The sequence below is a fragment of the Nestor notabilis genome, unplaced genomic scaffold, assembly GCF_000696875.1.
Source record: "Nestor notabilis isolate BGI_N333 unplaced genomic scaffold, ASM69687v1 scaffold1583, whole genome shotgun sequence".
NCBI lineage: Eukaryota > Metazoa > Chordata > Aves > Psittaciformes > Psittacidae > Nestor > Nestor notabilis.
Window position 1 is genome coordinate 4,430 of NW_009922160.1, and position 26,328 is coordinate 30,757.

At 38.5% G+C, this 26,328-nt stretch overlaps 1 protein-coding gene across 1 annotated transcript; it reads right to left on the minus strand.

The window, feature by feature from the left end:
• Positions 1-1,916: 1,916 nt before the first annotated feature.
• Positions 1,917-25,860, minus strand: CWH43 (cell wall biogenesis 43 C-terminal homolog (S. cerevisiae)). The gene is made up of 15 exons (XM_010011475.1): positions 25,671-25,860; positions 21,168-21,288; positions 20,884-21,038; positions 19,357-19,558; positions 18,284-18,372; positions 16,933-17,187; positions 12,869-12,994; positions 12,302-12,381; positions 10,902-11,007; positions 8,839-8,974; positions 7,567-7,716; positions 5,202-5,346; positions 4,490-4,551; positions 3,275-3,430; positions 1,917-2,004 (listed from the first exon to the last, which is right to left on the minus strand). Exons 1-15 carry the CDS (start codon positions 25,822-25,824, stop codon positions 1,917-1,919), a joined length of 2,025 nt encoding a protein of 674 aa, XP_010009777.1. The 5' UTR covers positions 25,825-25,860.
• Positions 25,861-26,328: the final 468 nt, after the last annotated feature.

Below are 26,328 nucleotides of genomic sequence, written 5' to 3' on the forward strand. Positions count from 1 at the left end.
TGCCAGTGCCAGCTGCTGTGGCAGGCAGGGAGAAGGCAGAGACAGGAGCTGCTGCTGTTTGCAGAAGAAAACTGCTGAAAGCGCAAGAAGTCACTCCCATCACACCAAAACCTAATTTATGCTGCTCTGCCAGAGAGTCATGAGACAACAAGGTCAGAGGATTTCAAATCCTACCTAAAGGATATCTAAAATTAATTACCCTTCCTTTGGCTTGTAAAGATAAACAGCACCTCTAGGTGAGAAGTAAATTAGTTCAACAATGGCTGGTTAATTCTAACTAAGTCAGGCTTTCTAATACCATCTAAGATGAAGCTGTGTGGTTATGTATTCCTCAAGTGCCTTTTGAATATCCTCTGTCCACAAAGATCAGCAAAATGCTCAACTCTCAGAAATACAGTTCTAAAAACAAGGAAGCAAAATGATGGGTGACCAGGATAAAGGGACAAGCTTGGTGATGGCAGCAGTTACCTGACTCCATAGAACAAGAAACCCTGGGTAAAGGCACATCCTGTATTTGCTTACATAGAGAAACAATAAAATTAAGTATGCTCAAGCTGTTCTCAAAAGCATATGGTGAAGAATTAAGAGGGAGAAAAAAAACCCCACCCTCCTGCCTGCAACGTGTCCTATTCCTTTCAGTTACAGTATGTTTAGGTATTACTGCAAAGACACACAGTACTAAATACCAGCATCACAAATGTGGTTTCCAAGCTGAGACGGTCATTTACATAAACCATCTGACATGTTTCTCACAAGCATGAAACTTCCTTTGGACAACACTGGAGATGTCCTCATTGTTTAAGGGAAACCTCTGCACATATCCTGAAGGATATAAAAGACATTGCCCAGAGACCCACAGAAAACACTTTTTAACACTGTGTCACATGTGCGTTAATAGGTAACTCATTGCCTAGGCCATAAAAAAGCCCCACTTCTATATAGACCCACTAAAGCATAGTGCTAGCAAAGGACAGTGCTTTTTGTTTGTTTGTTTTATTATAGTTAATTTAAAAAAAAACCAATCAACTTTCTTCTCAGAAACCTTGTCATGTTGAGCATGATTGCTTTTAACTCTCCTGCAGTGCGTTCTCGTGTCTCATAACAATAACTATTTGGAGGTACTTTACTCTTCCCTTTGTAAAAGCACTGCAGTGTCTAATGCCCTGTTAAAAAAAAAAAGAAGTCTGTAAAAGTCACCACCTTTTCTCCAACAGTATGAACATCAGTGATCTGAAAATTGTTCTAACAAGACCAATTTAAGAATAAAATGTAGAATAGTAGCAGATATAAACACTGTTTCTGTAAGTAAAAAATGGTATTCAAACACATAGTAACTGCACATCTCCCAATTAAAAACCACACTAGAGCTACTCCTGTTTTGAAAAAACTAAGGTCAGGCTTGTTACTGCAGTAGCACCAGGACTGCAAAGTGCAGCACATACTGACAGGTTACCTACACTACCACATTATTTTGCTTTGCCTCAGTCACTAAAAAAGTGTGGAAGTCAGCTCAAATTCCTCGCTCATGATTGTTCCAATGAGCTCCCAGGAAAGGGGTTACACCTGGACCATGAAGAAAACGTGGATAGCTACATTCAGCTCTGAAACAGCACAATATAGGATACCTTCATAGATGTAGAAGTTATTGCCAAAGCAAGTTTCTACCCTTGCTTTGCTGGATACAAGGCAGGTATCTGGCTCAGGTAGATACCAGCTGATCAGAATGCACGTGTCTTCACTCTCACACAGCAATGAGAGCTCATTAAAGAGAAGAGTCACCAAGTATTACAGACATTCACAGTGTTACGCAGCATGGGAGTTGCTCATATTTAAACAGTGCAGTCTTTTTGTCTGCCAATTCAGTTTCAAGCAACAAACCTCTTTTGTTGGTCCCAACGATGTATTATTTTCTCATTCTAATTTGTCTGTTTAAAATATTTAGGAGTGCTCATATGAAAGTGATGAATATGCTCATAATTATGTCCATCTTTATAAGATCCAAACCTAAGAAAAATATTCAACAAAGCAAAACCATTACAACATGTTTTAACCCAGGCAATTAAATCATACACTTCCTACAGTATAATTAACACTCCCCTGAATCTTCTAGATAGCTTATCTCAGAAAGAGGACACAACCCTACTTACATATAAATCATGATGTACTTATGCTATCTAACAAGAGGTCTTTGAGTATAATGGAGACATTTAATTACAGTGATTGGATTAATGCCATAGGCACTCTATAATTGGAACTACAGCTGACAAAAGTGTGGTGCATTTATCTAGTTAAACCTAATGCTCTTTGAAATCAGTTTTTCTACTGAATTCAGTGGAGATATAATTTTACTCCCCAGAGTATCCAAATTCCTAAAGGGTATAAATTTTCTGCTTATAAGCAGATGTAAAAAATTAGTACAAGAAAAATATTCTGTGCTGAAACCAGCTGAGAAAAAATCTGAATGTGAATGCTAACTTCAGGCAAGTTTCATCATGTGGAAAAAGACTGAGCAAACTCCTGGTTAGACGGGAAGCCAGTGACTGAGTAAGAAACAAAAAGTAAGTAAGATCAACTGTTAGGTGTATAGAAGAAATTAACATATTCTGTATTATGCATGTTAGAAGTAGAAAATACAGCAGTGCTGGAAATTGTCTCTCTGTGGCAACATCTTTCTCAGGCTTCATAACTCTTCCACTGATATTCAGTGTAGAATAAATGCCTTCCTCTGCATTTTTGTTCCTTATATAATGCCAGTGGAAAAGTGACACCATTCTAGAAATAAATAACTTTAAATGTACAAACCTAACCCTTTTTTCCTTCTTGACATATGTAACATACTGCCCCAACAGTTCTCCTTAACTTTTGTAACTCCAGTTATACAGTATGTTTTAAAATGCTTATGCAAAGAGTATTTAACATATATATTGTATTTTGTGTCCTAAGTAACAGCATTTAAAGACCTCAATCCTCCAAAGTGTTGAGAAACGTGGGAGATCTCTCACCACCTATAAAATGAGTCACCACTCCACTTGGCAAATATCCCTATTAAACAGTCTCAGAAATTAATCACCTCGGTGAAATAAGCATTACCTTCAATTTATGCTACAACACAGCAGACTGATGTTCCCAAGGCATATGCCAAGTCAGTAGAAAAAATGGAATTACATATCAGAAGTTCTTCCCTCCTAATCTTCTGCTTAGTTTGGCACCAATCAGTGCCTCCCTCTTTAAGTTACAAGATGTCACATATTAATTTCCCATGAGATACACTGACCTAGGATTGAAATGGATGTCCTCAGGAACTTGGCTGGGATCGGTGACAATTCTGTCATTGTCAACATAGCTATCTGAGTGATCTGGGATCCTAAATTTGGCCATCTGGACTTCTGAATCACTTAAACCAGCATGAGATATGCGGGCATAGCCCAACCTATCAGATACAAGAAGAGTTAGTTTGAAGAAATAACTCAAGGCAGTTTCACCACATTTAATTCATAACTCTTTTTCCCAAGCGTTACTATATAACCGATCAACATAACTTTCCATTTCTGTAAATCTCACCTTCAAAAAACTTAAAGTGCTGTATAAACACAAGCATCACAACACAACATCGTAAGGAGAAAAACTGAGAAAACCTAAGTGACAACAAAAAAAGCTTAACATCTATAAACTTATTTTTTAAATTACAGTTTCAGTATATGCATCCTGGTATAACACACCAGCTTTCTTCACTGAAGAGATCTTGAAATTCAAGAAGGGAACTCTACCATCAATGGAATGAGCAACGAGAAAAATTAGACTGCAAATGGGGGGTTTGTATCCTTTAAAAAAAACCCCAAACCTCTGTTACTTAAGTAATGTTACTCAAGACAGCTATTCATTTCCTGGGTTTAATCCTGTGAACACTGAAGAATTTGCAGTTTATTCAGAATAAGCTGAACTCCGTTCTGGTACATACATCACTAAGGGAATGATTTACAAGCAGCCTGATATTAAAAGTTATGGAGTGCATAGGTCCCAGCAGAGGAAAGTGCTTCAATATGGGTTTACAGTTAAAGTTTCCACTAACTCCAGCATAAATCTTGGCTGGATTAGATCAGCATTTTGCTTCAAGAAACCCTACAATCATAGTTCAAAACTTTCATCTTCTGTGTCACATACAAATTAGGGCTTAGTCTTCACATTTTAGAATGATGCTGCAAAGACAGAGCTTTGGAAAAAAAGTAGTTTCATGTTACCGAAGCAGATTAGATCTGAATGCTTTTGACACAGAAGGATGAAACCTGTAACACTGTCTTTCTAAGTTATATTCAGAAATACAACCATCCATCCTGAGATCAGTGTTCCACGTTACTTTATGATATATCTAACTGCCCGCATATAATTGTTTAGGATGTAAGACTCTTCCACAATTACCTACAGAAGGGTATAAAATTGACTGTCATAAAAATAATTAAAACCAATGAATAAATGATCCACTTTAACATACCTTATTACTCCTCGATACATAATATAACTACACCATCTGTCATGATCTGTACTGTCAATATCCTACAAGTGAAATGGGTAAAAAAAGTCAAACAAATAAGGCAAGCCTTCCTCACGGGTAGGGTTTAAATCAGTAACAGAACCAACATGTAAACGTGCTGCAGAAAAAAAGATGTTTTGCCTAAAATATTGAAATAAGGTAGAAAGAAAAAAACCCACAGACAAATCAGACAATTTTTTGACATCTCCTGACAGAAAACCAAACTGCAGAACTCAGTTTTAAAACAAAAAAATCACAAAATTAGAGGTTGGAAGGGATGTCTGGAGGTCACCCACTCCCAACCCCATGCTCAAAGTAACTTCAAGCAGGTTGCTCAGGGTCTTGTGCAGCCAACTTTTGAGTATCTCCAAGGATGGAGATTTCACAACTTCTCTGGGCCTCTGTTCTAATGCTTAACAACCCTAATTGTGATTTTGGTCTTCTGCTATCCAACTGGCATTTCTCTTGTGGTAACTGCTGTCCATTGCTTCCTGTTCTTTCACTGTGCAACTCCACCCTATAACATGTCATGAGGTAGCTGAAGATTGTGTTTAAAAATGTGCCTGTGTTTTCTCATGTGTCTATTTCTAAGTTACCAATTTGAAATATTAGGCTGAATGTTTCAAATATGTATTATCTCCAACTGCTAAAAGAATCAGTATTTTTACCTTACCTGAACGTTTCCATTTTCTACTAATTCAGTATAATCTCTGGATCCAGGAGCTGAAGTGATGTATCCTAGAAATACAACTTGCTTAGAGCTAGTCTTCAATATATTTGAAACAGCTATAGCCTGGAGTTTTCTGTCTAAGTCCTCCCTGAAAGAAATGGGAAAGACTTTAACATATATACATTTTAGCTCAGAATCTTTGTGCGATAATATAGTGAACCACAAACAAATCTGGTACCTTTTTTATTGTTCAGTATTAGAGAGTATGCAAGTTTACAAAAAGCTCAGTGATTCAAAATAGTCCCTGTGTTCAATAAAAGCCACATGGTCATGGTAGATGTAATTAGGGTTTTCTTTCTAACCATTATAGACCAACTTTTTCTGTTACTGTTTTGTTTTTAATACTGATCTCATCACTAGGAAATGTGAATGTTCTTCAGTTATCTGAGGCTCTGTCTCTGCCTGCACTTGAAATTCAACTGGGCTAGCACAGTGTGGTACGTAACAAAGAACTCACATGCTAAGAAGATGGACATATCATGGTAAATAGTCTTAATGTCTGAGTCATGTAATTTATGAAATGTGACTTAAAAGCTCTGTCATTCCATTAACATTACTTAACAGCATTTGGCACGTACTCTTTAACAAGATTTGTACAACAGTTCCAATATGACCAGAAGTGATAGTATAAGTGGAGCCTGGTAAAATACTGCGCTGCATCCCAGTGTCCTTGGATTTGTCATAACATAATGTAAGGGGGTTCTCCTTCTGTGATTCTTCATGTTAATAACTTCAGTTGTATAAAGCGTGTTCTCTTCTGTATTTTGTAGACTGGGCTAAATACCATTGAGACAGGGAATTGATTTTGGAATCTGTAATCCTAAAAGGGGACAAGAATTTAAATGCTGCTGTGCTTTCTAAATAGCAGTAATTCTTACTGAAGTAAATGCGTTAGGAAGAAAGAGCACACAAACAGGAGACGAAAAACCCAAACCATTGGAACAGACGCCTGGTATACACGAAGTTGCCTGCTCAGCTAGCTGCTCTTTCCAGAATTCCGCTTCTGCAGAAGATGGGTTCTTTTAAATGACACAAAGCATTGTTATATTCCCATGTTTTAAAAACAGTCTTAAAAAAAATCCCTACTTATCCAGTATTCTATAGTTTGTAATCCAAGCAGCAGATCAAAAAAGATGAAACACAAGCAGTTGTGTGTGCCATTTACAAATTCATTCACCCCAAAACAAAATCTAATTTGCTGTTATTTCCCATGTGTCTCCTATTTTCTCCTTCATCTTTATCTCATCTCGCTGTGAGAGGGAATACACTGCTATTTTCTTACACTTTGACAAGAGTTTTTCAGAGAGGCAAGTCTAATCATCTGTGTGAGGCACAGAAAATTCCTTTCTTGGGTTCAAACTGGGAGTATTTTCTGACAACTATATGTGTTTAATAAAAGGGAAAACTACAAACCATTTGTATGCTTGAAGCACAGCTTCTGCACATGAGAAGGAAATAGGGAAACTCAGTATGTGATAATAAGAACTCTACTGCTTTCTGAGTCACAGTTTTCTGTATTATATTCTGCACCTAATCCATAAATTTGCCTCTCTGTGAATAATAAATATTTTTAAAAGCCCGAATCTTACTACATAACCACAAACATATTAGATATGGCAGCAAATAAAACGAACACAGCTACATGGAGCACCACAAAGCTATCCCTTATTAATATTCATTACACACAAGTAATCAAGATATTTTTTTAAAGTAAAGAACTGAAATATATACCTCAATCTCTCCCATCCTATATTTTAATTATTGGTATAATTCTTCCTTTCAGAATCCAGAGATCAGATTTCTTATTTCCAGTTAATACAGTCAGAAGGACACTGAATGAATATTTTTGTTACTGTTTCAACACTGTCCTTTCTTGGAGGTTTCAGAACTGTTACTTTTTATTTTAATAAACATCAACTGGCCATTAATGTTATCTATCTGTAACTATCTGCACTCAGTGTGGAACATAATAGATCTATTCCACATGCAAGAAGTCAGAAGGATGCTATCCTGCACTTAGATGTATCTGTAGCCCTATTACTTGTTGTGGTTTTGCAGAACTACATCTTTTTATCTCTAGTAACTCAGATATTCGGCTCAGCTGAGTTTTCCGTAACACATCTGTGCCTTGTAAAAAATGCTTCAAAAGTTTAAACCAACAGCTGTATCACAGTATTTCCTCCAATATGTCTTGTTAGAACCAGTATTACAGCAGCAGATATTAAAGGGTATAAAAGAAATCCCAGAAGTTCACTAACTACATTATATGACTTTGCATGACATGTGTAACAATAAATAAAACACTCACTCTTCATTTCCAAAGTGGGCGACAACAAAATCAACCAGTTTCCCCGTGAAGTTGACAGTCATGGAGATGGCGGGTGCAATCTCTCCCTCTGGAGATGGAAGGAGGTGATGGGTAGATTTTACAATTGGATACCGTGATAGCGCCATAATCCTACATGACAAGAAGGAAACAGTTACTTTGTTGTTGTTCACAAGCACCACAAGTGTGAGCAGAAATCTAATGGTCAAACCATCTCTAGCAGATTTTTCTGAATTGAGAAAATATTACTTAAGTACATGTCAAAAATGTATTAGCGAATTCCTTCCTCCAGTAAGAAATAGCATTCCATATACATGAATTGTTACACTGAGTCTCACAAAATCTGTATCATCAGACAAACCAAAGAATTTTATACTAACAGTAATTAAAATGTATTTCATTAGAAGTATAAGCAGGTAGAAACACATCTTGAAAGCAGGAGATTTCTCATTCTTCCAGCTTCTGTTTGGAATCAACCTTAAAGCCATTTTGCATCAGGTTTTTCAAAATATTTCATGAAGAAAATTTCAGAGAATTACTTTTCTGCCCCATTCTGCATCACTTAAAAGACACAGGGTCTGGGAGAGGAAAGTTACTAAATTCCTCCCACATATGGAAAAAATTAAGTAGCCATTCCAGCATCACTAGAAAGCTCCATCTACCACAGAGATCTGCATATCCCCCTGGAAAAAAAAGCCACATCATAAGCCACTATTTTCCAGACGGCAAAGATATGCAACGTAGTTGGTCAAACATTAAAGTAAAATCAGACATAAAAATACTGGTCAAATAGACATGTGCATTTATATGCCCATTTCCCTCTGTATAGCCCAAGGTGGGTTTAATGAATTAAAAATTTCTAGTAACTCCAGGTTGTAGCTACATTTTCCAACTGCTATCACATTTTTAAGTCTGAAATCTAAAGTTCTCATAGCCCAAAAAAAAAAAATGATGAGAAAAGGGAGTCGGCTACAGTACTTCGAATGCCAAAATTCCAACTCCGTACATTGAGAAGCAAGATGCCATTATCTGCAACACCAAAGCCAAAGTAGCTTATAGGGGCAGGCACCAAAAACTGATCACTGCATTGCATTGCAATGCTAAGGAATCAAACAGTGTTCTTAAAGACAAGATCCAACAAGTGATTATGGTGATTTTTGTTCCAATTATTCTTTGCCCGTGTTCCAGTGGAGTTAGTATTGGGTCATGTATTTACAGTTATTTTCTGTCACTGTGTGTGTAAAGATGACTCACCCCCATGTGTGATCTCTTGTGCTTGGACCAAAGTCTGTGTAAAATCCTAGTTTTTCTCCTAGCCACATTGTTGGATCATTGTTCCCAATGAATGGTTTAGAAGCATCACTCTCTATAATAGTGATAAAATCTGCACCTAAAGTGGGGAAGAAAAAAGAAAGTATTTCCAAATTTATAACTGTGATCTATAAATCATAGATTTATATTCCCTTTTGATTACACACGGGTAGACACAAGCCCTTCAGGAGTCAATCAGGGTAAATCTTAATGCTGGCAACATAGTCATGCCCAAACATCTGGTCACTCTAGACTACACAGCCTCTGCTTAGTGTGGGTTGCCACAGGTCCTCCCTGTTGCGTAACCAGGCACACACGAGACTGCACAGCACGGCTGGCCTGCACATACCTAGTGCAGACCATTTCAAATCCATTAGACATCATGTGCATAAACAGATTAACAGCCCAGTAGCAAGTCTACTGCTTTCAACTTGATGAACAAGCACTACACAGCACATCTGCACTTACCCTCACCTACCAAATCCTCTACCACCACACCTTTAGAGATAACCCCTATGCTGAAGTTAGCCACTCCTTTCTCTGGGACTCTTAAATCAGTTACTCTACTTTAGCAAACAAATTGTTTAAGAATCTCCAGGTTAACTCTGAATGCATTAATGCCTTTCCTGGAAATATTGATGCGGTACTTTATATGACAACATATATGTATCATAAAACTCCAGAACACCATTTAAGGAATTAAGATTTATTAAATTGTATTTCAGAATTTGCTGCCTTTTTAACTTTCTGATCACTTTTAGAAGTTATACTTCATTACCACAAATAAATGCTCAATGGACATAATAGCGTAATTATTTTTCTAGTATTCATCCATTTAAACTATAGGTACCAAAAATAAATGCATTCAATACAGTTCATAAATGATTATGCAAAGATTAAATAAATAAACAGACATGAGCTATGGAATCATATATATACAAGAACATCCCAAATCACAATTCATTGAATGTTCCAGTTGTTTTCTTGTATCACTAGAGAGCCTACGTAGCTCAGCCCTCTGAACCTTTGGTCATGGAGCAATGGAGTAAATGATGCACAAATCAGCCTGTTTTCACTAATTCCTGGGCATCTCTGCCACAAAATCAAGGCTTGCAGAGTAGCACCTGTGTCAGTGCCTCGCCACTGCTTGGGTCTGTCAAACCTGAGCTGCTCAGGAAAGCCCTGTGGTGCATTCACACCACAGAAGAGAACTGTGAATGCTGGAATGGCAGAATGGATGCTTCCTGATCTCCTGAGCTGCTTTAAATCTTAAAGCGGCAGCACCCAGTCTTCCTTGTCTCATGGGTATCACAGAAAACAAGTAATATGTACAAGCACTACTGGTCAATTCCTTTTGATACACCTGCATCTTTGGTCCATGTTTTCATATACTACAGCTAATTTCCCAACCAAAATCCTGTCCATGAGCAACAGGTAAGACACCCTTCTTCACAGTAAAATCATGACAATTCAACCAGTTTTTCTTCTATAATTCCTCTGGCTCAGTGATGGAAACAGATTTGTCTGTTTCTCCTCTGTACATCTTATTTAGGGCATACTAATTTCAGACCCTTTAGGAATTATATAATGCTTCACATCAAAAAAAAAAAAACAAAAAAAACCCAAACAAACCCAAAACCAAACACAGAGAAGTTCTAAAACATTAAATTTTATCTAAAAGGATATTTATCATTATTTCATTTATGCAAAGAATTTCTCTATAAAGTAACTCATCAGCAATATGAGAAAAAAATTCAAATAATAAACAAAGTATTTTCTCCAACCTGAAACCTATTTAAAGTACATTTTAAAAATTTATCACCTCTGCAGACAGATTTTTAACAGAAGTGATTGTATTGGAACAGCTCACAAAGTCCAGCAGAAAGAAACTAGACAGATTCTTGAGATAATGCAAGAACAGACCCAGTTACCCAGCAGGTGTTCTTGCTTCTGTCTCTTCAGATGAACCCTCTCATATAGAAATGAAATGGAAGAAAAAATGTTACCTGTCTGATTTAGCAGATCAGCTGATCCTTCCAAATTAGACCATCCTTCATTGTTATATGCAAATCTAAAAGGCCAGATCATAGCAGAGAAGTCTCTTTTGGGAACCTCAAAAAATAAAACGGAAATGAAGTACAATTTTACTTCTATGTATTATACCTTTGCAGTCAACAAAATCAACTACATCATGCTCTAAAAGACACACAAGAAGAGATATTTTAACCAATATGTTTTCCAAATAAAGCTGGCAGGATTATAAAAAACTACATATTTTAGCGAAAAATCTGCTCTAACAAGAGAAAAGTCTTCACAATAAAAACTAAGTTGTGCAACTAACAATAGTAAATGAACATGAAAGAGACTACAAATCTTTTCATCTTTTTAAGAGGAACTACCTGCCTTTTTTCCACATTATAAATGTACTACAAACCCAAATGAGTTCTAAGAAGAAAGCCAACTGTATGTCTGTGTGCATGTCTGAATACACATGTGCAGACAGGTGCGTACACACACACGAGTTCTACTTAGCTCTCATCACCTTTTCTGCATCTTTTCCTGCATTTGTCACCAGTGATTTCTTTAACAGAAACATTACCAATAGGAATACATGTCAAGAGCAAGTTTCAAAAGGCTATTTCTAAATTGCCACCAAAAGAAAAAAGTCTAATTTGTAATTTCAACCAACTGCATCAAAAATTCCATTTTATATTAGTAATGAATTAAATCATAGAATGGAAACATGTTAATTTATATCTGATGAAACCAGCTCTAGTTTTAAATTTAAATTACTGAATATGCAAGCAACACACTCGGACAACTTGCAATCTAAATGCTAAACTTTGTGCTCATTAAGCAACTGTCACTATCATTGCAATACCTCATTTATACCAGATAAAAAATCTGGAATCTTCCTATTTTTATCCAATTTCCATAACTAGTCTAAGTCTAATCTAAGTCTACCAACGTTTCAGAGAGGTTCAATTCAGACTTATGCATATAAATATAGAAGCATAGAATTCCTTCAGCTGGAAGGAACCTCAGGAGGTTATCTTTTCAAACTACCCTGATATAAGATCAGGCTGCTAACAGTATGGTCCAGTCAAGTTTTCAATATAATTCACATAAACTCATTTATAAAAGTAACATTCAAATTGAACGAGGCAAGAATTTCTGGTTTTCAGAGTACTTTTTTCTTTCATAGCAGCACTATGAACCTCCAGAGGCCCAGGCATTTCCTGTGCTCAACATGAATTTACAAATTAAACTTTTTACATCTTCATTTCTGCTTTAGTTTTGTTCAATACTCAGATACTGGTATAAAGACTTCTTCAGCACCTAACATATCACATGCAGTTTTTACTGTATATTTGAAAGTTATCATTTTCACAAACACACGACTCACCCCTTGGCCCAGCTTCTTCTGGTAAGTTTTATAACGTAGACCCAAGCCTAGCAAACCAACACCAACAAATAGCCACAATACTGGAAACAGGAAAAACAGAGAAAAGCTGCTTTTAAACCCAGAGAAAATATTGTTATTATTGCACTGTCATTCTAAGGTGTACTATTTATAGAATGGGAAATGTATATATTTAAATTTCCACACATGCCAGTACTAACACCATTCCAAAGTAGTGTACTTAAGAGTATCTATATGTTTGCAGAGTATCAATTTGTGTGCAGATACACTTACATTCTCCAGAACACACCAGGATGAGCAGATACAATATACCAAAACTCCTTGGAACGTTTATGTAAAAATGATACCTACTGTAGAATTTGTCGTAATGAATGAGTATCCTGATCTCTGTAGGGTTATAGCATGCCCTAATGGTTAGCAATTTTTCCCTTTCCATCTACTTCAAAATCAATATATTGAGTGGGCTGAAAAATCATTCTTCTCTTTTGTATACACATGTAATAAATCAATTTAAAAGTCATGGAAGACAGGAAGTAAAATGATACTTACATATTTTAATACAGTTTTTACTCTTTCTGAATAGTGGCTTTTGGTTGCTTTTCACTTCAAAAATAGAGCTGAGGTCTTTCTTGGGTCCTGTTAGAAAGTCTACCCCAATACATAACATTATAAACCCTGTAAAAATATAAGTCATTAGTTGTTTCACAGACCTTTAACATATTAAACTTTTGTCATAAATGCCCCATTTCTAAACTTCCAGCTGTTGTGTTACATTCAAGTTCATGGCTCCAACAACAAAGACAATTCAATGCAAGAATGCAGATGAATGCCATACCCAATGCAATATGCAGGCAATATGAGAGTGAGAGAGAAGATCCTACTTATCATTGTCATAGTATTCACCTCAACTCAATGCATGCAGCACTTCAGAGATGTTTAATTTACATTGTTGTACTTGACATGAGCATTGCTTCCAGCAAAATGACTTAGTGACATTAAACATGCCACTAATGATGAGTATTTCAAAAAAATATTTCAAAGTAATAGTATTGCAATAAGAAATCAAAGATAAAAGATGATTTAAAATGCTACTGAACACCTGTTTCACATAAAAAATAATTAAGTTCAAAATTGTATTGTTTGGGACTATTCCTCTTTTCCCTCCAACCCCCAAATAAGCTGCTTCTAAGGCTGAGTCCCACTACTGCGCATTTTATTAGGTTTCTTCTGTTGGTGAAATATCTGTTTAAAGCCATGTTTTCCCTTCTTCCATTCATGTACCAGTTGAGAGAACAATAAAAACAAAAACAAAGTAGAGAAGCCAGCTTCCACAGAACTTCAAGCACGCTTACCCAGCAAAGACTGATTTGCAGGACAGTTTCAGGGTATTACGTCAAAAGGCTATAACATGGTAGGATAGATTATACTAAAATGCTTCCAGGCCCCTACTGATGGCTACAACTCTCAGCTCAGCCCAATGCTTTCAACGTTTATTGGAATTAACCTGGCCAAGAGTGATCAAATTACACCTACACATTACAGAACTTTAATATAACAGCTTGATGAAGAAAATACATGGCTGATTGTAGATGTCTGTTATCTTTTCAAATGAACCACTCTGTCACAAAGAAACAAGTAACGCATTTTTAAATCACAACCATGAAAGTAGTTGCTCAACAGTTTGATCTAAAACATTGTTAAGCAGACTGCAGCAGGTTGGGAGGTCAGTTTAACATGGCAGCATCTTCTATTCTTGTGCTCCAAAGCCAACAGAAGCAGCTGTGCTTTTTAAGAATAGAGAACTAAACACAGCTACAGATACCTTTCAAAAGCTAGTGAGCGACTTCAGTGTACTACCTGTTGCAAGTCACTTTGATGGTATCTTTTCGTTGAAAAGGTAGCTCAGGATAACAGCACAAGGTCTTTTCCCATCCTTTATGAGCTAAAGGATCCAGTTACCTCCACAGAAAATGTGGAAGCATAATGAGCTGGATAAAAGTTCTGCAGGAGAAGGTATATGTCCTTAATATCTTTGTGGAATAGTTAATTATCCATAGTAATCATGTTTCATTTCAGAGTTATAGCTGAAGAAGAAATAACCATTACTCAGTATTTTCTTATTGCCCTTACTTGTTACATTAGTTGTAGTGAAAGCTTGCAAACCAGGAAGCTGGGTCTAGTGCAATGAAGAAGGTGGCACACACCAATCCTTTCTCAAAGGGACACTGACTCAAGCCATTAAAGTTGATGGAAGACCAGGGATCTGACCCCTCAGAATTATGTTACATCACAGTGAAGCAGCACAGAAATTTTGAATATAATAATCTTACTTTCATTGCCACTTTTCCTGGAGCAGTTCCCTACCCAAACTGTGACGAGAGAAAGGCAGGATATTGGATAGGAGGAGAAAGCAAGAAATAGCACTTGCACCTGAAAGAAACCAGAAGAAAACAAGCAGTTGGCCAGAAAGCCAAGCTGCAAGAGTAGAAGTGCAGCAACAAATACACGGTCTCATGGTATAATTTGCAAATCTCTGCTAAACAATGGGATGGCATCACAAAGACAGAAACTGGATTCTCAAATGAAATACAAACTCATGTGGTGCCATCAGCTGAGATGGGTTCAGTTCACAGTTTTCATTTTACCAAGGAGAAAGTTGCCATCTGTGTTACTATCTAGTGATCATGACAGGTGAATTAATCACAAGTGTGCATGTGAAAGGAAGTGTCAGAAAGGGATTCTATGTAACAGTTATTTTTTTGACAAGGTATTACTCAAGAAAGCATTTAACACTCCTCTACCACATGCTTTCTTCTTATGGCTTCAGAACAAAATTAAATTGAGGTAACTGTTTCTACAGCACCCCCCTGCCCCGAGTGCTTACAAACCAAATAAAACTGCAATAAATGTAACAGAACTCTCCTTAAAACATAACAAACTGAAAACCTGCATATGATCACAGGTAATATGTGAAACACATGGAGAGTAAGAAACCGGAGTGACAGAAGGTGGTTGCAAAGACATTTAGAGCAACAAGACAAGCACAGCAGTCAGTAATCCTTTTCAAACTAAATATAGGATAATGCGTCACATTTTAAAATGTGCCACAGACTCACAGACTTAGCCCAAGACAATGCTTGGCATTGTTTAAATATAATTAGTGAAATATGCTACCGAAACACATTAGTACCTATTAAAAAAAACCACCAACCAAATAAAAACAGTTCTGGAGACAAACCGGAAAGGGTTGGTTTCATTTCCACCTCCCGGCCTTCAAGGTGGGATCCCTTCAAGGGATCACTTTGCTAAAACCTTTGTATTTGCTCACCTCAATTCTTCCTTACTGGCAAGTACCTGACAATTTCTTTTCTTCCTTTCCTGTTTGCATATTTCTGATGCTGCAGGCTTATTGACATTCTTCCAAACATGCTGGTATGTCCACAAAGCATAAGGTAGAGCTGCATGGAAATGAAGCTCAGGTCTCAAATGCAATCCTGCTAGATTGGCAGGATGCTGCACTTTGCTTCTCAGAACAGGGCTAAATAACGCACTGAGTTGTGTGTCCTGGGTTCAGCTGTAACAGTTATCTTTCTCCTTCCTAGTAGCTGGTGCATTGATGTGTTTTGGCTTTAGTCTGAGAACAACGCTGATAGCACCGATGTTTTTAGTAGTTGCTAAGTAATGTTTACTCCAATCAAGGCCTTTTCAGTCTCTCATGCTCTGACAGTGAGGAGGGGCACAGGAAGCTGGGAGGAAGCAGAGACAGGACATCTGACCCAAACTGGCCAAAGGGGTATTCCATACCACAGCACGTCTTGCCCAGTATAGAAACTGGGGGGAGTCACCTGGAAGGCCCAGATCACTGCTCGGGTCGGGCTGGGTATTGGTCGGCAGGTGGTGAGCAACTGTGTTGTGCATCACCCATGTTTATTGGTTTTTTCCTTTCCCCTTTAGTTTTATATCCTCTCCCCTTGTTATTTACCTTATCATTATTATTATTGGTGGTAGCAGTAGTGGTTTTGTATTATACTTTAATTATTGGACTTATCTCAACCCGTGGGGTTTACATTCTTTCCATTCTCCCCCCAATCCCACCCAGAGGAGAAAGGTGGCGGGGGAGTAAGCAAGCAGCTGCATGGTGCTGAGTTACCAGCTGGGTCTAAACCATGACATTATGTCATAGTCCCAGTAACACAGCCTTCACAAACACCTGAGTTTCCAGAAACTACATTGTTACCTGAGGTACCATACTGCTATCTTAGGTAGCTAGCATACGGGTACATTCACACCCTGCATTGCAGCTAGATTTTTAGGGTGACTGATTAAGAGATCTCTTCCTCAGCTGTGTACTGAGTTATCAGATTTTGTTTCACTTTGTCATTTTCCCTCAACTGGATTCCATTTTCTGTGACATTTTATACTATTTCTAATGGTAAAGAAACGAGTAGATTAGTTTTTGCATGTCTCATTAATTTTCGCATAGAAACTCTTATCACAGTAAAACAGACACCAGCTGAGCATTTGGAAAGACTGTTTATATACTAGGTACATTTTAAACATCTGGTTGAGGCTAAAGCAAGTATATTTGTATTTGTTCATAGTCATAAATGTACCTAAAAGAAGATGGGAGCTTTCTCTAGCATAAATTCCTCCAGGTACAAATTTGTAAGCTGTACACCATACACAGAAGAATAACTCAAGAACGTAGGCAAACATGGCAGTACTCATGGCTTTCCCAGGATGCAGACAGCTAACAAAGTGGCCAGCCACTTGAGGCCACACACACATAGTAAACACAGCAAGAATGTTGCCTGCGACAGCAGCACTCCAGGTGCGTAAATAAAGGAGACCAGCTGAAGATGCTAAACCTGTGAAGGGATAGAAAATAATAAAGTAAGTCCATCAGGTATATTATCTGCCACCTTCTTTTTTACATTCTCTCCAAGAACACAAAGAGAGTCTGTGAAATACAGCTGTGCTTTGCAGCCATAAGAACTGCATCACTAGGAGAGTTATTCCCAATACCCAAAGACTTGGGTGTTGACAAAGACTGTCTCTTGCTTTTTCCAGCTCTTAAATGCTTCAAAAGAGAAGGTGAGTAAGAAGAAAGTAAAACATAATTCATCATTTCCTTTGGTCCCTGTATTTTGATACATCCAAATTTATTATGAAACATTTGTACAAAGTGCTGTTTTGTCTTCTTGATATAAACACCTACAAACAATTAACTAAGGCCAAAAAAAGAAGCAGATTTAAGTTTTTTAAATAGTATTTATACCATTGAATTTCACTCAGATGGGCCTACAAATTAAACCAAGCTGCATCCATCCATGCTGAGGTGTGCAAAACACACCTCTCCACAGTTCAAGAGCAGAATTATTTCCATCTCTTCCTACTTGCTCAATGCATAGCTTGCTCCACAGCATAGCTACACCATCCTCCTGAAGATGGTTGTCCAGATCCAGCTCTTAAATCCCTCTTCCCACTGCCCCAGACCCACTGTATGCAGACTGATTCACAAATACATTGCTCCAGCAGAACTGCTTTGATGTTCATAAAATTTTACTGCCTGGAGATGTTAGCAACTAAGGAAACAGGAGGCAAGCTTGCCTCTAGGTGAGCTGCTCATTAAATTACCAGTTATTATGCCTCCTGCAGAACAGAGAGGCTTGTGCCATCCTAACCCCATAACCCTAGATGTGGCCTTACACAATGCAGACAGAAAGAACTGAGATACTACTCGTGGGAACAGAAACTCAACAGGGGCTTCTGAAGAGAACAATGTTACTCTGCAATGGCCTGGACATTTCACCCTGCTCAGACACATGCATACACAGTTAGTGACGGAGAAAAAGATGCTCTGATTAGCAATTGACTTTTCTGAGATGTGGTGTAGGGTCAGAGGGCTTGAGTAAAGGGAATAAGGTAATAAAACCAAAAATTCTGCACAGGCTTCGCACCTACCTACAAGAAACCAGGCAAAACTGGTGGCAGAAGACCAGCTCCAAAATGAAAGCATCAGCCCATGAGCCAAGCCCAACAGAACTGTACCTCTAATAAAACAATATGGAAAGGGAAATCACACATTAATATAATTCTATGAACACCTGGCATTGAAAGAGATGCTTCTAAACATGCAGACAAGGTTGCTTGCTAATATTTTATAATATTTTTTATTTTAAGCAGAGCTCAATTTGAGCAAAAAATATCTTCATCTCACACCCTGCTACATTTTCTCCCTTTTACTGGACATAAACATCAATCCAAAGTAATGGCAGTTTATCATAATGTAGAAATGAGCTATGTTCAGCAGCCAAAACACTCCACTGAAACCCTGGATACAAAAGGCAAGGAGAAGTTGGAGAAAATGAGAGAGAGAAATCTACCCCAAAGAGAAGTATTTTCTTCACGTCACATAGGGAATCCCACAGCACCCAACATTGCTATCAGTCTTGGGTAGCTCTTGCATGTACTAATTATTAACTACCTTGCCTGCCACTACACGTAGTTGACTCAGAATAACTAATCTAGTCTCTTTCTAGATTTTGGAACCTGGGTGAGCAACCCACAGCATTAACACTAAATTCTTGCTAACCAAAACTTCTAGAGAAGTATATCTTTTAATATTACACAGTTCCCTTTTTGTTATCTGCATGTATCTCTGACAAACACTATTTCCTACCTCCCTCTCTCTGAAATCAACTGCTAGATTCATTTACTGCATCTTACAGATGTGCTTCATTAGTAAGTCCTTGAACCTCAGTCCTAATTTAAAAATTGCTTTGCAGTGTGGCAAATGAAGTTTTTTTATTACTGAAATAAAAATCATTCTGTATTAGAAAATTTTAAGATTTACACAATGCTCAGAGGTATCTGAATGCAAGAATGAATCTATAAATCCTCTGTGCAAAGTACTTTGTACCCATTTTACTCTCTAAGTTCTTACACGATCATCTGGTTGAGGTTTAATTTGTCACCCACTACAGCATTGGCTTTTGATTACCATTTTGTTTAAATAATAATCAAAACCCACTTACCCATATGGATTAGGATCTGGACCTGCATGTGGATGTCCACTTACTGCCCATCTAGAAATTAATGAGACCTCCCCAAATATCCACAGGGTGAGGAACATGAGGCTGCCAAAAGCAATCCCTGACAACAGCCAACGAGGGTGGGAAACAGTCTCTCTAACTGCATTACCAGTTTTGTTTGCTTCTTGTTTCCTCTTGTCTCCACCTAGAATAAGAATAGCACACAGCTGAGCAAACTGTCAAATCCTATTAGAAAGGGTTACTGAGAAAAACAAATACCCAAGATCACAAAATTACCAGATTGAACTACTGGCTCACACACAAAGCTTACTTATCTGACCATTCATGGAAACTGATAAGACAACAAAATCTCCAATAAGATTCCTAGGTCTGTCAGGAAAAGCTCCTCATCTTAAGTGTACAAAAATGACAACCTGCCCATATGATCGTTCTTCATACTACTGGAATTTAAATAACAAAATTGGTTTTGAAAGTTAGTAGAAAAGTTACTAGAATTTGTTCAGAGGATTCTGTTCTCTGAAACTCTAAACGCTGACACAAACAAAACCTGACACTTCCAAAGAAGCCAGAAATAAACTCCCTTCCTTCTCCATTTTCCATGCACTTTAAATCCTCTCTCATTTCAGGAGAAAGCAGCACCTTTAATTGCATAGGCATATTCCTTTGTCACCTAGGAAGAAGACATTGCCTTCGTACTCTCCTGCAGTAGATTTCCTTTCTAAATTGTGGTGAATTCTCAGGCTTAATTTAGGTTATGTAATGCAAGTCTACAAACAATACACATGATGACAATTTATGCCCGCTGACACACAGGTAAGGTCTTATCTTTCAATTAGTTCATTCAGGTTATACTGAGAAGGAAGGAACTTCTAAGGATTTAACATGAGCTGCTTTAACTAACCAGCCCAACCTCGCTGTCTTCCTTGATAATACTGCCTTCACAGTTTTCAAGTGTGCTTAGCCTATGCCAGCCCCCACTCCTGTGAACTCTGTCCAGATGCTCCAAGAACTCAGTCAAATTTTGACCAGGACAACTTGTCCACTCTTCCAATGCTTTCTGTTTATTTTGACACATCAGCTGTTCCCTGGCTTTGTCCTGTCTCCCTTCTCTGTCAAAGGATGTGCACTGGCAGAGAAACACAAACAGCAGACAGAATTAAGAAAATACAGAAATACCACAGATGTTTTGTGATGGAATTATGATAATCCATTCTGGTTTTACTGGTCTAGATTACACCTTTGTTTGCCTTGCTGTCACATTATTGATACTGCAATTAGTTGGCAGTTCCAACACGACTTACTACAGTTTGTATGAACTGTGATAGCAAATTCTGCCATGGGGTAGATGGAAGCACCCCACGGTTTCCAAAGTCTTCAATGCTCATGCATTAGGTCTAAAACTAGACTGTACTGGGGATAAAAACCCCAAAGTATCAAAACCCAGTGACACATAGATATGTATACCTTAAGACGCTTTCATAACTGCCATATTTGCTACAATATACTTACCTGAAGAAATTCGTTCCACTGCTGCAATAAAACCAATTGCCAGTATGACAGTATTGGCAGCTTGTGAGCTCCAGACTGGGTTTAGTGATGTATACCAGATGCGCAGAACAAGGAGCATTATCTTGCCTAGCATGAAGCCCCATATCCTGATGAACCTGGAAGAATCAGTTTTAGCAACAGTGATGTACTTGAGAAAAAACAGCAAAACAACTTCTTTGAAAAGAACCAACCACCTTTTAATATAAAGCAATGTCAGTTACAATCTCATCAGTATAATAAAATACCTTTGTAAACTGTTTCCTGACCACCATGTTACTGTTTGAACCAGCAATGAGGAGGAAACACCTGCAGCCAAGATGACTAGTCTAACTGGAGCATTTGGTGCCTGGTATGATGCTAAGCTTCCTACAAACAAACACACACATACAGAGGTTGCTTTAATAGGCAGTAGAAATCAGGTAACAAGGATTTCCTGGGCATTAGTTCAATCTTGTCTGTAAATCGGATGGCTAACCCATTCATCTGAAAACACATGGCACTACACATTTTTACACAAACCAAAGAAAAGCAGGCATGGTGGAAACTGGGGATATATGACATTCTAGCTGTTATCATTTTCAAAAAAACCCCAACATTAAGCACTTACCCAAGACTGCAGTGATCACCTTAATTTAAATACTTATGGTCATTGACTCCATAAATAGGATATATGGATAAAATATCTAAGCATAGAGATATTCCTGAACAGTGCACTTACATAATTCAAAAGCCATAAAACTTTAAGTATGGTGACTGCTCCTTTCTAAAAAGGATGTGGCTTGTGCCACAGTGCATTTACTTTTATTGCTTTTAAGTTACATAAGTGCACTATAGCACAAGCCATATCCTTTTTGGCAAGGAGCAGTTACCATACATTGCACAAGGACTAGTAGGCAATTGCCTCAGTGGGTGTGAACAAGGCTTTCTCTGGTCTCAAGAGTGGTCATCAGCTGCCTGTGTCATCTTCTTACTGGACATTGTCACTCTCCCACTCACTCAAAGTGACTCCACCACTTCCCAGGGCACAGTGACCTCACTGTTTATCAGCAGTTCTAAAGGCTGCCAGCAGGTTTCAAATTCAAGTTACTATGGGTCACACATTTTCGTAACTTCAGTGTGGCAAATTTTGTTCCAAGACCAGTGACAAACAGCAGGAGAAGCAACATTGTTCTGCTACCTGCCATTTGCTGGTATGAGTAAAACTTGAAGAGATGTTAAGGAAGAGACAAGGAAGGCCAGAAACAGAGCTGATGATTCTGGCACTGCATGCTAGGAATCCTCCAATTGTCTGTTTGCTTACTCTGCTCAGAGTAAGAAGTGCAAAGTTTAGAGCAAAGATGGTAAAATTAAATTAATGTGTAGTGAAAATGCACTTTTATGTACTTTAGCAGAGGGTTGCATGTACAATGCACACTGTCACTGTCACTGAATCATCTGTCACTGAATCATGCTGAAATCTGCAGCTCTGCCTCTCCACATCTTTCATCACTTGCACTAGCCAGATTAAAGCTGCCGTGGGTTTGCCTACTTACAGCAGACACACCTTTTGTTGCTGAACACATACACCCAAAATGTAAATATATCTATCCAAACACACAAATTTACTGTGTGTTGTCTGAAGACACTACCACTAGGATAGTTCACTGTTGGTTTTGTTTTGGTTTTTTTTCAAACAGAACATGAAATCAAGTAGCATGAAAGGATACATAAATTAAACCAAGTTTCAGAGAAAATAAAGCTTCTTGAAGAGACAAAAATATTATGACCAATAAGGGAAGAGTCTTTTCCATCAAAACCAAAAATCCCAATTCTCTAAACATTCTAGTTCAGCAAAGCATGAAGAATTGCCAGATTTTTTTATTCTGAAATTGAAGACTGAATATTTCCAGTGGAATGGGGTGGAGCATGCACAGGGTAGATTGTTCTGCCTGATTTTGTTCAACAAGCCCCAGAGGAAGGCCATGGCCTGCCTAAGAATAAAAAAAACCCCACAAACGGAGAAAGAAGGAAGAAGTGTCTAAGTATGAAGAAGGAAAGGAAGCAAGAAGAACTGAGGAATAGGAGAAACAGCAGCACAGTATGATAGGGCAGAAATAACCTAGATAACTTGAGAACCTGCAGCAGGGAAGCAAGCATAGAGCGAGAGTTACCGTTGGCTAAACTCCTTGCTGGAGACAGAGGGTGAGGAAGATCCTCTTACATCCTCCCCAAATGCTAATACTCACTGTAGGGCAACAGGCAAGAAGCATACAGAGCAAGCACCTGGGAAAGAATACAGTGTAGACTTGCCAAGGGGTGGACAATATTAAGAGTGTTTGGGAGATGGAAACAGCAGCATGATATGAATCACTGAGGTAACAGTTCCTGTTCAGGCAGGAATGAAGGGGAGATCGTATCTGCATACAGCAACGCTCAGGTTTGCCCAGGCTGAGAATGTGTACAGCTTCAGTCTCCCTGTGCTCTGAGTCCTTCTGCGACCACCTCTATTAACACATCCTTTCCCCAGATTACTACTGAAGGTTCTAGCTTTTTGTCTGTAGTTAGTATCTTCAGGAGCTTGCAAAGCAGGGGAAGCAAATGGGCTTATTAACCAACAGACTTTATACACCACTGTAGGCCTGTCACTGCTCTTTACTTAGCAGAATTAGACATACTTAAGCAATTTCCACCTCTTTTGGTAAAAAGAACTAGTAAACACAGCAATCCCAGGCACAGCTACAGGTTGGGCAGAGAAGAGATTCAGAGCAGCCCTGCGGGAAAGGACTTGGGGTGTTGGTTGATGCATGGTTGGATGATGATGGTTGATGAGAAACTGAACATGAGCTGGCTTCAGAAAGCCAGCCGTACCCTGGGCTGCATCAAAAGAAGCGTGACCAGCAGGTTAAAGGAGGGGATCCTGCCCCTCTGCTCTGCTCTTGTGAGACCTCACTTGGAGTATCGTGTACAGTTCTGGTGTCCTCAACATAAAAAGGACATGGAGCTGTTGGGGCAAGTCCAGAGGAGGGCCACGAGGACGATAAGAGGGCTGGAGCACCTCCCTTATGAAGACAGGCTGAGAAAGTTGGGGCTGTTCAGCCTGGAGAAGAGAAGGCTGCGTGGAGACCTCAGAGCAGCCTTCCAGTATCTGAAGGGGGCCTATAAGGATGTTGGGCAGAGAATCTTCATTAGGGACTGTAGTGGTAGGACAAGGGGTAATGGGTTTAAACTTAAACAGGGGAAGTTCAGGTTAGATATAAGGAAGAAGTTCTCTACTGTGAGGGTGGTGAGGCACTGGAATGGGTTGGCCAAGGAAGTTGTGAATGCTCCATCCCTGGAGGTGTTCAAAGCCAGGTTGGGCAGAGCCTTGGTGTGTGGTGTCCCTGCTCATGGCAGAGGGTTGGAACTAGATGATCTCAAAATCCTTTCCAACCCAAACCATCCTATGATTCTATGATCTGAAGGACTAATCCTTCATAATAACAATTATATTCATAAAATAAACATGGTAAATTTCACGTTACTGTGACTATCTGAAGGAAAGCAGAAGGCAATTTTAAATGCTTACACTCATTACTAGTTTCTAAATTAGCAGATGTAGAAACTACAGGGAGCACCACTGCAGGAAGCTGAAGATTCTGCTCATTGAAAAGCTTATTAAAAAAAAAAAAAAAAAAAAAAAAAAAGATAGATATGATGAGAAGAGTGGAAAAGGAAAAGAACATGAGAAAACTATTCTTCATCTAAACTGATGACACCAAGAAACTGTTCAGTTCTAGTATCTTTTTAGAGAAAAAGAATAAGAATTCTTAAAAAAAATTATGCAGGGAAATAAGATCATCTTGTTCTGTCTTGTAACAGTAGAAGAGGACAGTTATATGGAAAGTGATTCCCTGAGTATAATTTTATACTAATAAATGAGGAGCCAGGGACCACTGCTTCCAAAACATATCACTTAGTAGCAGTATTTTCCCTCTACACAGGATAGAGACCCTTGTCTCCTCTGAGTTCTTCCAGGTGTTGCAAACTTGTAGGCAATAACTTGCTTCTGTAGCTGCCAAACCTTCTCCCAACAAACTTTCAGAACACCAACAAGAGCTAAGGCTTGCACCAGTTCGCTAAAGATCAAAGAAAGAATGCCAGCTAGTCTTGGTTTTTGGAGGAACATGTGAGATGGGTATTGAGGCAGCTTTATCTTGAATTTAAGATCAAATTTTCTTCCTGTGCAATTGACAGTATAAGAGTCACATCTAGGATAAGCCCATAATCCCATCAATATGCTACATAGCGCGTGTGTACATATATAAAACCTGTAAAATAACTGCCTGAGAAACATTCCACACATAGTAGATTACTTTTATAATAGCCCCAAGCTGTTCTGTAACATCTTGTCCCTACCCATTGTTACTGACACAGTACTCTATACAAAAAAAACACCTGTTCTGCCAATCTCTGTGCAATACTGTAAACATTTTCCCTATTGGGCATCACTTGTACTAATTTGAAAGCTTCTAGCAATAAAACTGAAATGAGATTTGTTTTTAATCATGCAGTACTGGTCTAAAAACCAACCCAACGGCTGCAAACAATATTCCTCTGACCATATCTAAAAGCATGAGAGAAAAAGAAAAGCATGAGTTTGGGAGAGCAAAAACTTCTTATTCGTATCTCTTTTCAGAATCATGTGAATTTTGAGGCAATTTGAAATGTTTATTCTTATTCCTTGAAACCAGCATGTAATCTGTATGTAACTCACTACAGAGCATACTTACCAACCATAGCAAGTCTCAGAAGGGCTAGGATGTACTTATTGTTAGCCAACCTCCAAAAAGGGCCAATTATCAAGAATACTGGAGAAAAGAAGGCAACAGCAGAGACTTCCAGACCTGTGAGTGCCAGTGTCTGAAGGGGGAAGTAATAGATCATTGGTGGCAGCGCATGGTAAAGAGACCAAGAAATGTAGCCTAGAAACAAAAAAAAAGAGAGGGAAAAGAAAAAGTCATGTATTTTCAATAGCCTGTTTTCCTGGAGAGTCCTTAAGAACATACTGGTTTATACTTCCAAATGAAGAATATCACATGTATCAGAGAGTAGTACGAGTCATAATAGCAAATATTCCTTCATAGAAAGTGGCTATTTCAAGTTAAATAAACACGTTTTCCCAGGAAACAGAACGATGAGAAGAATACAGCTCTTCTTCCGCTCTGACAGTAGCTCCTGCTTCGATCCTCAATGCAGGAGTGCTCAGCGTAGGAGAGGGTTAGTGTTCAGAGGGAACAACGCTGGCTAAACAAGGGGTCCACCAACGCCTCAGGGCTCCTCGAACACCGGTCGGTGCTTAAACGAATTAGTGCAGTGACCCGGTGCCCCGTTCTTCCCTGAAGACACCTTCCCAGGGGACCAGCGTTGCGCAGGAGATGCGCCGAGCCC